Source organism: Phasianus colchicus, chromosome 8 (genome assembly GCF_987193195.1).
Source record: "Phasianus colchicus chromosome 8, bPhaCol1.hap1.1, whole genome shotgun sequence".
NCBI classification, from domain to species: Eukaryota; Metazoa; Chordata; class Aves; order Galliformes; family Phasianidae; genus Phasianus; species Phasianus colchicus.
The window spans coordinates 16,544,197-16,558,547 of record NC_143443.1 but is presented as its reverse complement, the minus strand read 5'-3'; the positions used below and the strand labels follow the sequence as shown (position 1 = coordinate 16,558,547).

Here is a 14,351-nt window from a genome sequence, read left to right as displayed (position 1 = left end):
AGAATGCCAACAGCTTCAAATACAAGAATAGCTCAATATGCCATTACAAAAATACAACACTACTTCTCCCGACCCAATACATCAGTTCTGGACCAGAGCAATGCAACTTGTTCAGTTTCATTTAGGCAATGCATGTCTCAGTGCATAGAATCTCATTTCATATGGAAAGCAGACATATGCTAGTGGAAATAAATGATATACAAAACCCATGAAAAAACTGTTTAATTTAAAGACATCTGTATTTTTTAGGGTGTTTTTACACTCAGAATTGACAGAATTTACCATTTCCACCCCCCAAAAATGGAAACGCTGCTTGTTTATTCATTGTTCAAGCAGTAAATCCAAGGTAGTATAGTAAATTTTCATACGTGATCATTATTGCAACATCAGTAGCAAAGAGACTTGGGGCAGAGCTGCAGAACATGCAAAGTTTTTGAAACTTAGAGCCTGTTACCACCCAGTACTCCTGAACACCTAAAGTGCATTTCTTAAGCTTCAAATCTAATTTCTGTATTTTTAACTGAGCACAGAAAAAGCTAAATCCCAGTAGTTCTGGACCACCTTGAAGTCATCTGCAAGTCACTACTATTTTTTTCCAATCAATACAGGAACCCTGAAGCTATCATTCTTCAAAGTTATTTTGCATAGTACGGTAAGAACATGAAGGAAGAAGGAAAACAAAGGAAACATATATTGAAAAAAACACCAAGGACTTCTACTGAGAAGTTCAGCTAAACTCATTATTGGTTTTTCATCTTAGCAAAAATATACAAATTAATCATTTTTCTATGTTTTTGTAACTGCAAAATATCTTGAGGTCCTGCAAGGTCCCTAGGACTCTTTAAAACTACTTCCCAGCAGAGTACATTCAATTTGTGACAAAACTGCTAATCATCAGATAAATACGTGAATTCATTTGGCAAATTCTGTAATTGTGAAATATTTTAGCTAATTCAGTTTGTATGAAAAATTTATAGACATTGGCAATCTTAAAGATTTGCAACAGAAAGGTGTAAAAGCAGTGCCTTTCTGCCAATAAACAAGTACTAAACAAAATTGCTGGGACTGTAAGCATGGTATCTAGTAAGTCAAAAAGATGTTCTTTTTTTACTGTTCCCATACCAGCATATATATTTTTTATTACTACATACAAACTAGTTTTTTATGTCCTATTACTCCCAGTATAGAAAAGAAGAACTTGCATATATTTATGGGAAGAATTCCATCTTGATCCTAGTAGTCTGCTTTATACAAATATAGTACAGCATGTAGTGAATTTTCCCATTAGAAAAGATGGCATTTGTTTAATGGTTTACTATTGAAGAATCAATGCAATTAAAAATGTTTTAGGATAGACTGATTAAAGAATTTATTAGGGAAAAATCAATTTTTACTCTTTGTGCTTTTAAAGATCTTACCTTCACTGCTCTGTGAACAGACAATTTTATCAAAACTATGTTACATTTCCAGTCATTAAGAGAAACTTTGAAGTAACCATATACGAAAACTCCCAAATTCCACCTGGAGGTTAAGTCACATTTCCTAAATATTAAGGATTAGCAAGCAAAAACTTATCTAGATTTTTAAAATTAATTTTTAAGGAAAATGTTGGAAGCAAAGGGCTAAATTTATTATTTTAACATACTGTTTTTTCCTTTCTCAGGGAAAGGTGGGCAAAGCATAAGCCCACCACCGTGTACTTACAGCATTTCAACTTCATTCAGAAAATCTGCCACATACTTTATTGCTGTTCCAATAGCCACTTTGAGCAAAAAAAGACACAGATTACCTCATGAAGAGAAGCATATTAAAAATCCTGGAGTGGTTTTCAAGAGTATATTTAGCATACCTTCACATGTTCCACAACTCTATTTAGCATTCCAAATATTATATTAAAAATTAAATTATAATAATATAAAATAAAACAAATGAGCCTGTTCTAATCAAAATATTCAAGCACATCCATTGTTCACAAGGTTTTCTTAAGTGTAATGCTTGAAAAGTTGTTTTGTTGCTACAATTCATCATTGTTATGTAAAAGTCCTTGAAAAGAACAATTAACTTCTTTGTAATCACGAAGAACAGGCCACAAAGACCAAATGAATATACAGCACATTTATGTTGGAATTCTTCCTTACAAATGACTTTCTGAGGCAATCATTCTCGCTGTATCTCCTGTTTGTCTGCTGTCCCTGAAAAGTCCTTAGTGCATGTCATTCACAGTATATACACATGCCCACACATACATTATTTAAATTACACAGTTCTAATACAAAACCTCATACACCAAACATTGCAAAATGCTATTTCAAGTGGCACGCTATTCTATTAGATCTAGTATCTATGAAGAGATCCCAAGCTGGCTCAAGAAGAATAGTTAACTGAAAAATCATACATCTGGAACTAATTGATATGAACATGTGAATATCTCTGATGTGTAACACATTTCATAAACATGCTGAAAATTAAAAAAATTATTTGAATTCAGAATACCTGAAAAAATAATGGCAGATATACACACATCATCCTTTGGGAATATCTGTAGTCGCCCTCAGAATTTTAGCAAAGAAAAACATCGATAATTATTAAATAACATTATATATATAAAAGGAGTCTTCTTTGTACAGATAAATATTTTAATACACTGAGAGAATGACCTCGAAGTCACGACTCACCTGGTCTCCAAAAACTTCTCAGTGCACCTTAATGCATATTCCCAGAGAAGCAACATTATACATAATAAAGCTACAGAATTCAACTGTCCTAAAACCCAATTGCAGAAAGAGGAGGAAAAACGAGTAAGTCTGGTGACCTCAACAGGACAGTCCAAATCGCGGGTCAATATCCTCCTGTAAGTAGGCCTTTGTAATAGAAGGAAGCAGAGCAAGGACGAACACATTCGCATGTTAAAGCAGACCTAAAATGTCATTTGCAAATCTCCATGAAAGCGTGCTTATAGAAAAATTTAGGACAAACAGATTAATATATTCAGTTACCTCTATACTAAAATAACCTCTGTCTACATAGTCACCGAGGAAGAGGTATCTTGTGTTAGCAGGTGATCCTCCCACTTCAAACAGCTTCATTAGATCAAAGAACTGGCCATGTATATCACCACACACTGCAAGCAAAAATTTTGTTCAAATTAATTTAAAAAAATCTAACAGAAAAGTTACTAAGTTATAGTTAAGTAAACAGCCACAAAGTATTTCTAATAAAAAGACATGCATAAAAAAGAAATAACAGGAGTTTTTGAAGCTTCACCTTCTGCTGCTCACTAAGATACTGTTCTCACTACACACACGTGGCAATGCTGATAACAATCAGATTTGCATCTGGCAGACTGTGGAATATTTTTCAAAAGTAGTTAAGACACAGAGAATTGAGGTCTTGAAGGCTGTCAGCAGCTCTTTACTGTCTCCCCCAGCCCCTTATGTATCTTCACAGATCTGCCTTGTTATGCATTTTGAAAAGGTACTGCGATGCTGCTCTGCAACAATTTGCTGTTTCCATGAGGGATTGAAAAAAGCAGGGAGAGTGTGCCTTTTGTTTCTGACTATCACACCCTTCAACATCATCATATCTTCTTTGCTACTCTTCTCCTTCAAATAACCACGTTCATTATTTCAACAGCGGATTTTTCTTGCTGTTTTAGAATATGAAACAGTACAAGATCAGTGGTCAGCACAACCTAAGGCGGAAGTGCCAAAGATAACACATGGGAAGACTCTGAAGAGCAAGCAGCAATGCCAGGTCATCTTGCAATTAAAAAAACAGACAAACAAACAAACAACCAAAAAAACAAACAACCTCAAATGGAAGAGACAACTGCTCCTAACTCCTAATTCCCACAAGAATTTCCAGTGCAATGGAACACAGGAGTTGCTTTCCTGTTTCTGCAGGGAGGTGCTGCTGATAGCACTTGAAAGCCTACACCTTCTATCGACACAAATTGTCATTGGTCAGCTGACCAACAGTCTCTTTTGACTTCTTAGTGTGCATCAGTAAATTTGGGGTGGGGAAAACAAGTCCTTCTTATTCTGGAAAGAAGCATCAGATATGGCACTTGACAGATCGTTATTTCCTTGGAGTAAAACAACTGTCACAAAGACCTACAAAACATCAAACCAAATAAAATGCATCCTCTTCTATGTCACTTCTCTGAAGGTATCTACTCAAACTCTGCAAGAACATTCCTCTTTTACAGCTTCCAATATACCAGTAACACAGGGCAGCTACCCAAATGAAGGGAAAGATAAAAATCCTAAACATGTGGACATTCGTTTTGATCTAGAACTTAAAAATACTCTGAGTTCAGGTCAGAACTCTCGTTTCCACCAGGTCAATTGTTTAATTTTCTTTAAAATGCCAGCAAGGATATACTCTTTCCATGCTTCCATTTGCCTGACATTAACAAATCAAAGCAATCTGATGCCCTGAAATAAGCATTTGAAAACACTTAGTTTTCCAAGGCCCATTTAGAAGAAAGCTTTCAAGTTCAAGACCACTTGATTTGAACACACACAAAAATAAAATCTACATTCATTATTTTAAATTATAGATATACAATATAAAATATTTTCCATGAATCTGGATTTTTTTGTAACAACAACAACAAAAAATACATTAAGGACACTAAGTCCATCTTTCTCCAGGTCAAATTCAAACAGAACTAGTCCAAGTATGAAAATACCCCTAATAACACTGCAAGTAAGTTTTGCATCACAGCAGATCAGTCCCATTATATTAATGATGGCAATACAATCTTACGCTTCCCAGTACTACTACCCTCACAAGAACATCATTTTGCACTCAGTCATCAGTTTCACCTACAGAGGAGCTATAAGGTGTATTTTTCACTCAGAAAACTAGGTCACAGTATTTGCTTCAAACAACAGCAATTAGCTTCTCTTCACATATTTAGATTTCAGAATAATTCTGAGCTCACGTATCTGTTCCAGGGAAACATCTCTGTTCCCACTTACATCACAGGAATCAGAAATTCATAATTCACAAGCATGTAACTACTTTCTCTTTTGTCATTTTAACCCTGCTTACTCAGTTTTAATCCCCAGCAGGTTCAATGCCTCAGTTTTATACAGTAATGAGCAGTGTCTTTTTTCAGGCCATCTGAGTGCTGCTAAGCAAATGCAACTGTGTGAGATTATTCAAAAAGATTACACAAAAATTTTATTCTAGTGACTTTTAAGAAAAACTATACTAGTGAAAAAACTGAATATTTTCAAAATTTAATTATTAGTGAAATAATCTAGAAACATTACCTGTAATTGGAGCTTCAACTTCTATCATAGTTTTTTCCCTCCGTAATATTGCAGCACCCTCATTGATGATTCTAAGTGCAATTTCCTCATCCACTCGACCTTCCTTTATCAAGTGGTTCTTCAAAATGTCAACCCTGGGTTTTCCATCTGTGTCAAACACTTCTTCAGATGTCAAACGATGCGTTGGTGGAAAAGGGACAGCTAAAATTTAAAAGACACACTGGTTGCAACAATGCTATTCTAAATATATATCCCAACAAGAAGAAACAGAACTGGATCTATCATGGAACAGCTATTAACCAAAGCAAATTTGCCTTGCATTCAACAAGACTCAATGACACCACTAAAAATGGGATAGAATAGTGCTTTCTGCATACGTATTAAAAGAATTAACACCTATACATCTGCATAAAAACTACAGAATTACTGAAAGGCACAGCAAAATATACAACATTTGAAAGAGTCAAAACTGCCTTTGTAAAGGAACATGATATTTCTCAAAAACACTAGTATTCTCTGAAGGAAGAAGTATTTGGGACGCAGGAGATCTATTTAATATCCACTCAGACTTGCAAAAGGCACTTTAAAATATGGCCATCATGAAAGACTCTTCAAAACAATTTAAAAAAACCCCACAAAGGTAGTAACAAAAGGATAGAAAACTGTTTAAAGGATTGTAAGAAAAAGGAGGTGATAGTCAGCATGCAGAAAGGAAGGTCACAGGATCACCCTCCTAGGATCTGTGCTATTTAACATATTCATAAATTACAGTGAAAAGAAGGTCACTCATAGAAGGGTGCAGTTTTCAAGAGATAACAAGTATTCTGGACAATGAAGAACTGTGCAGGTTATAATGAGCTTCAGTAGAAATAGCAAATGGCTCAGCAAGAAAACACAACATTAAATATTAATAAATGTGAATTAATGAAGGAAATAAATTCTAACTTTACATATAAAAATCACAGATTATAAACTTACTACTCTTATTCATTATCAAGGTCTTCCCTACTGTTCTAGAAAAATACCCAATTAAGAATTACTAGCTAGGGAATAGAAAACTAAATACGACAATTATGCCACTGATAAATCTAGTAGGCAATTCGAGTTCACTCATATTATAAAGGGAAAATAATAATTGAAAAAAATAATTAAAGAACAACAACAACAACAACAGTTCCAATGGTTTCTACTACAGGATTAACAAAGGTAAGCTAGAATTCTTCAGCCTAAAATTATGAAAACTAAGGGGGACTGTGACACAGATCTATGGCAGCATCAATGGACAAGGGGAAACAACTCTCCCTCAGCCCCCGTATAGGAGAAAGGCAGCAGGATGGAGTCCAACAGTTTGAAGTTCTGTCAGATTGCTGATTAAGCAGCAGAACAACTTCATACTCTCAGAAAAAAATCTGCAAGTTTGGGAGCCTGTAGCATAGCCATCACGAATAGATAGAAAACCCTTCATCAAGCCTGTTTTCCTTATTCTCCTGTTGTATTGTCTTCAAAAGATTTAACTATGAATTGAGGCTGTCCATTGATACTTGATACAACTTCAGAAATGTCTGTAAGTATCTGAAATCTGGATCCTGGTTTGTGGATCAAAAGAGATCCTATGTGATTCATATCTCAAAAAAGCAAAGCACATGAGAGGTCTGAATTAGGAACCAAACCAGGCTCAGCAGCTGCCAAGACTGTGATTTGACTGCAGCTTACATAGAAGCGTAGAATATCCTGAGTTAGAAGGGACCCACAGGAATCACTGAGTCCAACTCCTGGTTCCACACATCACCACCAAAAATCCAAACCTTACGTCTGAGAGCACTGGCTCGAACTCCAGCACTCAGGCTGTGCCCACTGCCCTGTGCAGCCCGTTCCGTGCCCACCGCCCTCTGGTGCAGACCCTGTCCCTACCCCCAGCTGCCCTCCCCTGACACAGCTCCATGCCGTTCCCTCGGGCCCCCAGCTGTCACACAGAGCAGAGCTCAGCACTGCCCTCCATCTCTGTGAGAAGCTGCTCTGGGCTGAGCAAACACAGGGACCCTCAGCTGCTTCTCACACACCTCGCCCTCTGGATGCTTTGCCATCTTCGTAGCCATGCTCTGGATGCTCTCTAACTGCTTTCTGTCCTTTCTGTGCAGGATTACAGGCAACAAAACTAACCTAAAAGATATGTAATATATATATCTGCATATATGCATTCAAAGAATGAATCAAAAGGAGCAACACTTCAACTTCCCCTCATGTAAATATTATTTCAAACGTGATTTTTTAACAAAAAAAAAGGGGAGAAACATTTCTACTTAATGGAGGTCCAACTGTACAAACACACTTGCAGTTTGCCAATTTGCATTCTCTTTCCTTAGTTTTCAAAGCAAAACTTTACATTTTAAAATCTAAGCTGAAATACTAAAACGTTGTCTGACTTCACTGAAGTTGACTTCTGGACTACCAGCAATATATTGCTACCTTCTGTTCTGTGCCTTAATAAAAATCCATCAGTAAAACAACTGACGCATAGTCTCATATTCTGACTGAAATGCAACTGTATTAGAAAATAAACTGCACAATTGCCTGCTTTTTTCCTCTATTAAGGTTCATAAGTAAAAAGATGCTGAAAGTCTTGTTTTGATGTTACACAGCATAGAACAGGTTTGGCATTTCGGTTTTGGACACAAATGCTTTACTAAGCAAAAGCACAGCTTTCCTTGCAGTCCCCCCTAGTAGTCACGTTTCATTTGGAAGTGTTAAAATGCTACGTGATCCAAATCTAAGAAATCAAAAGGCAACCACTTCTGTTGCACGTGCAACAACTATTTAAAACCTGAATCTGTCTCTGAAAAGAGAAACCCGTCATTCCAACAAGACAAATTTAATTCACCTCTGGAAGCATTTTATCATGACCAACACCACTTCAACTCTTGCATTCATTGTTTTTGAGCTTGACTTTCCAACCTCCATATTCTCTAAATATTATTTTTGCTTTATTTGGTAACTCATATTGATCTCTATATCACTTTCTAGATAATCCCCTCCCCCTTTTTACATGCTATTTGTGCCACAAGGAACAAACCTGCTCCACATAACATAAACTTCAGATTAATTAAATATTGTCTAATAAAGCGGGTCTGTTTCTCTTCTTGAAATATTGTGCCAAATATGGTTTTGATGACTGGATTTTGGTTTTTTTTTTTTGCTGTATTCCACCATCTAGAATTAATAAGTGATACTTTTCAAGGTTCACATGAAGCAACTGAGGAGCAAAAAACATGAGAAATGAACTTGATGAAGGTCACAAGGCACAGACGCTAAGCTCGATGAAGAACCTATGCTTCTGAATCTAGGTCCATGTCAAATGCAGTTGGTGCAGCTACACAAACACACACGCTGTGAATATCCACGAACGAATGCACACAAAGTGAGCTGGTAGGTGAGAAAGTCAGTTACTAAACAGGGAAGTCACGTCTGTTTGCAGGTGTCAAGTTCATGTAAGCTTGCAAAAGCAGGCAGTTCCTTTGAGGAGACGGGACCATGAATGCCTTCAGTAATGCCAAGTTGAGCTCATCCTTTTATGAGATATCAGACAATTCACCAGGTAGATTTCTCCTACACTAACTGTTGCAAAAGCATGAAAGATCATGTCTTCAGAGAATCACAGACAACCAACACCGAGATGCAGTTCTGTACAAACTGTGCTTCATTAGCTCCAGAATTACTCCTGGAAAATGACCTACTTAGGTGAAAGACAAACCTTTTTTTCTTTCTGGAGGTTTTTTGAATAGATGCAAGACATGGCAGAGAACTGGATGTTGAGGCACCAGTTTCACTCTTGCACAAATCATTATTGATGTACTGTGACTACCAATGGCCTCACAACTCAGACAGATGGTGCTGACCTCTTCTTTGAGGCATTTGGAAATACTTCAAGGGTTCTAAGCATGTAGCAGGGAGAATTTTGTTTTCTTAACAAAGTTCCAGGGAATATTTTTTAGATCAGATTCTAAAAAGCAAAAAAACAAACAAAAAAAATCTATTTCAACCAACTACTGAGTTCATCTAGAAAGCTGCATTTTCTGTGAGGCTATAAAGACCTCTTCTGTCTGACCTTTTGTCCAACATCTGGGAAGAATTGAACTAAATTATTTTAATTAATATCCGTATAGAAATTATACTTCAAATGAAAAACGGAATACCCAAGGCTTGTCTTTAATATCCCAAAATCATGAATGTTAGAAGCCTTAAAATTATTTCCCCGGAAGTTCAACAAAAATCTTTTTTTAACAATATACGTATTGCCCAAGAAGAATATGATTTACAATAATCTTCAGAGAAGGAAGAATAAAACATAGGTAGTGATTTAATCTGCATCATTCAACTGGAATAAATCTGCAATACCTTTTATAAAAATTGATTCTTTCCACTTCAGACTCTTTGTCTCAACAGTTAATACTATATTAGAGCTTATACCTTTGAAAAAAATACTAAAATAACATTTTAGTAGGTTAAGGATGACCATTTTTGAAGCATGCAGGCCATTTCTGCAAACTAATGGGTTTAATTAAACATTTGATGAAGTAGTAATAGAATGTCATAGCCTAAGGAAAAAGAATTGCAGCATGATGTGTTCCAAGACAGAAATACAATCTGTGTGTTTCAAAGTCTTTGTGCAGAACCTGTGCTCTTGGGACTGCAACCCAACGGTAATTAACAGGAATTACCCTAAGGAAATAACATGGTGTTGGTCATTAAAGGAATCCCTTCTTCCACTCCCTGCAAAGCTAAGCAACAGATAAGCACCGAGATGTATCTCTAAAGCCGTACACACTGTGCTACAAAATAACAGACTACATGCCATCAGTAAAAGTAGAGATCTTAGTAACAAAGATAACACACCATGATTTACAACCACATACAGGATTTCCTAAATTCAAACTGTTGCTTATTGGTAAAATGTCATCAATTTCACTTTTAAAATATGTATGGGTGGTACAATTTTAAGTGCATTGATTCAAAGCTTTAAACACTAAAGCCAGGGAAAAAAACCCAAGGAGTAACTTGGTTTTGTCAGTGATGATGTTTTCTATTCCTATTAGAGCGCATTTGCAGAGAAGAAAAGAAAATGGATCTTTATATTGTAATGCTACTTAAAGCAGAGATAACAAATGAAAAAAAAAAAAAATCAAACAAAAAACCCACCCACTTCTAAATCTAATTCTATAGATGGGCTTTTTCAAATCTCTGGGTTCATTCATTTACACGTTACAAAAAAAACATGCTATAGAGATCCAAAAGTCATCATCAATCCGAATGGATAAATTTGCAGCATGCTGTGAAAAGGTTCAGAAGCAGAAAAGCTACATTAGTGTGGCACTTCACTCAATGCAATAATCCCTGCAGAGAGGTGCAGTATGGCAACTAACACAAACATGCTACTTCCAGACCCAAAGCAGATCACACATTGCCTAGTAACTGACTACAACAGTAGCTGCTAATAAAGTCTAACATGTAGATGCTGTAAATTTAAACCACACTGGTATATATGCCCATTTTACTAACTGTGGTTAAACCTGGCTTGTATCAGAGGCACCCTGTTGGAAAAGGTTAACGAAACAAGATGAGATCAAAGCTCCTAGACAAATGGTAGGAAAAAGTATAAGGGATCAACTGTACAATGTACTCCCACAAGCAAGTGTGGAACTCCTCCTAAGACCTCCAAACTTAAATAATTCTTTTTCTGTCTGACTTCGAAAGAAAAATGAACCTTTTTTCCTCTACAATGAGGACCCCATGTCATGTTCTATAAACTGGGCTTTGGCTTTATAAGCAGCCCAACTCCCCAGTCTCCATTTTGTTTTTTAAAAGTGTTTTTGGTTTCACAGATAAAGCCACAGTTCACATTGCCAAGGTTACTAAACACAGACGTTGGGTTTGTGTCAGATCTCCCAATTTAATACAAGGGAATAATATGATGCTTGGTGGTGGATATACATGAAACATATGCTGTGTCTCCCACAAACTGGTAAAATGTCAGAATGGTTTCAGTCGGGTGGGACCTTGAAGACCATTTAGTTCCAAGCCGTTGCCATGCATCTCTTCACTTGAGAGGTGCTCCAACCCTCTGACAATCTTCATGGCCTTCCTCTGGACACACTAGATGTCTTTCATGTGCTGGGGGCCACAGGCTCAGACACAGTACTCCAGGTGGGGCCTCATCAGGGCAGAACAGAGGGGGACAGCCATCTGCCTTGCCCTGCTGGCCTTCTGGGCTGCAAGCGCACATCTACTGCTGGCTCATAAACGAATACAACTCATAAGTGGATACAACTATGGTGCTCTGTGAAGAAAAGCCAGCATTATTCACTTCGCCAGCATTGCTGTCTGTGTTTGTTGTTTGGCTGTGTTTTGTGGGCTTTTGGGGGTTTAGGTTTTACAAATGCATTGCTAACTACGAACCAGCATTCAGAAAAATAACAAACCCTAGTTCCTAGCTTATCTTCTGGTCTGTCCCTGGGGTTTCCACCTCTATGTGCCAACATCTATAACAAACCAAGAAGAACAACATCCATGACAAATATTACAAGGATAGAATACATCCAATTGTCCTTTTTCACTTGGTAGGACATCACACGAAAAAGAAATAGCATGAAGACATCACAGATGGTAGGTCTACAGACCTGCAACCTTGACAGTATTACTTAAATACTAACACATGACAGCATCTTCTTGAATCAGAAAGCTAGTATCAATAGCTGTCAAAAGATACAAGTTATCCTACTCATCCCAAACAATACAGTACATATTCTGCAAAGTCAGTTCCTTGTGAATTATAGCATTACTCTGAAATGCCACAAAAATTATCCCTTTATTTAGGCTTCTTTAAAGGCATGTCTCTTGCTACAGTGTCAAGTGTTCTTAAAGCTAAGACAGATGACCCTGTCGACCTCGAAACTTTGCTAAAGCACTGCAGGCACTGTTTCTTTCGTCTCTTGCAGTCTTAAAAACTTCATAAAATTATAAATGTCGGATGAGACCGCAGTTATGCCTAACATGTCATGCTGCATCCACCTTTTATGCTGAGCATTTTCTCTATTAATTTGATGAATGCTTTTGAAAATTTCTTTCAGAAAAAAAAATATTGCTTGTCTGAAAACCACTAATGGGAGGACCATCCTTAAGAATGACCACACTGCATTACACTAAGAGATTATTTAGTGTTTAAACATGCTTCTCCTCCTGATGGATCCACAGGACTTTCCCTCACTGTGTTTCATGTTCCAAACAGGGTGGCTTAAGGATTTCCTCTAGCAAAGTAAGTTTCATTACTGCACATAATTGCTATGAATTCGACAATTTAAATCATAAGTTATGTGAAAAAGTACCTCACCTTCCCTTCATACTCATTTCAGGAAAATGTTGTTCAGTACTGCTTTTCTCCTTTTCACCGGAAAACAGAAAATGCAGTTGTTTCCTACTAATCTTTTCTAGTAAGAACTGATGTAAGCAGCACCCAACAATCCCCCTCGCTCATATACCCCTTCTCCAAGTTACAGATTTATAATTTTCCATTCTACCTCACACAAAATGCACTCTGCTGCTGAATATATCTCTAGATAAAGAAGAAAACCAGGATGGGGGACCAAAAATTACATGCTGCCATTCCAGATGAGCATCTAACACAAGACGTAGGAAATGGATGCTGCTGCTTTCTCTTTCTCTTTGTCCTAAACTGATCTTCTAACGATCCCCAAGTCCCCATCAGTCTGTTCAACTGTCACCAAACTAGTATTTTCAGATACCACCCATACAGACCCTAATGTTTATTGCCAGAGCTCACCACAGCAAAGGATGTCCCTCCCCTGTAGTCTCTACTACTCGGCCTTTGTCACAGCTGTGCCTCCTGCAGCTTTGCTAACCACCCGCTCAGTCTAACAGAAGCCTTCTGAAACAGCTCTGGAAGTTCACTAACATAAGTAAGCACTATTACTTCGCTATTCACTCAGTTTTCTAAATAATTTAAGAATATACAGAGACAGATGTTAATCTCCTTCGAGTATAAAAGTTTATTACCCATCAATGTATTTTCTTTCCAACTAATTTTGATCCCAAAGAGGGCATTTCCTCCTTTACTTACTTCAAAGACTCTGATGAGGGAACGTGATCAATGGCTTTGCCTGGATCAATCACATTACTGGCTCCTCCAAAAAAATGCTAAAAATTCCTCTGGATTTCCTTCTATGAAAACTGGACCAATTCCTCTTTAATACCATATTTCTCCAGGGACTGAGTCAGTCTACTCTTTCACAAGTGCTGTGAGTCTGCTTAAATTAAACTCACTGATCTACAGCTCTTCAGTTCAATCTGGAGCTTGGTAAAAATTCTGCTGTGCTCCACTTCTCAGACTCAGAAGATGAGTTATGCCACAGGCTACAGAAAATAGATCAGCAATTTTGCACCCAAAAACCCCAAAGAAAAAAAAAATCCCATTAGCACCACTAGAAAAATATCTTCTGGTCCCAGGATATAAGCTTTTTTAAATTCATACTGTTGGTATGTCCTGAAACCATTTACATTTCTGTGAGACTTCTTCAGTCCCATTCAGAAAAAAAAAATAAAAATAAAAATTGACACCTGGGAAAGAGTTCTTAGACTCTTCCATCACAAACACAGATGAAAGTAGTTGCCAGATTTCTGCTCTTGCCTTATCACCCCAAGCCTCACCCTACTGAAACTAAGGTGGGCGTGGGTTTCTTTGTTTGCTTCTTGTTGTTAGTGTTTACAGTTCATACATCCTCATTACTCCCTCAAAAAATGAGAAAGAACACATATGGCTATTCAAACATTAACTCATCAGAATTCTGTTCCATTCCATTTTCTCTCCCACATCATAACTATGATTTTTTTTCCCCCAAAGTTAATATTCTCTTTAATAGCCTCCTGCCCTTCTCAATCAGTTTGGGATCAGGTTAGGCAGCAGCACAAAGGCATTCTAAGGGCCTAACTGTATTTTCAAAACAGTTGTCATGCTGCCTGTATTCATCCCTCCTTTTATCTGTGTGTTTTGTTTCTTTTTAA

General features: G+C 37.2%; 1 protein-coding gene across 6 annotated transcripts in view; it reads right to left on the bottom strand.

Moving 5' to 3' along the window:
- Nucleotides 1-14,351, bottom strand: part of PPP3CB (protein phosphatase 3 catalytic subunit beta) — a 51,730-nt gene that overhangs the window by 33,182 nt on the left and 4,197 nt on the right. For all 6 annotated transcript variants that reach the window (XR_016468780.1, XM_031603046.2, XM_031603045.2 and 3 more), the window contains exons 2-3: nt 5,283-5,483; nt 2,997-3,121 (exon numbers count right to left, since the gene is read on the bottom strand). Coding sequence is in view for 5 of the 6 variants with exons in the window: in XM_031603046.2 (XP_031458906.2) it covers nt 2,997-3,121; nt 5,283-5,483 (326 nt within the window). In the remaining variant the exon portion in view is untranslated. The remainder of the gene's footprint in view (nt 1-2,996; nt 3,122-5,282; nt 5,484-14,351) is intronic.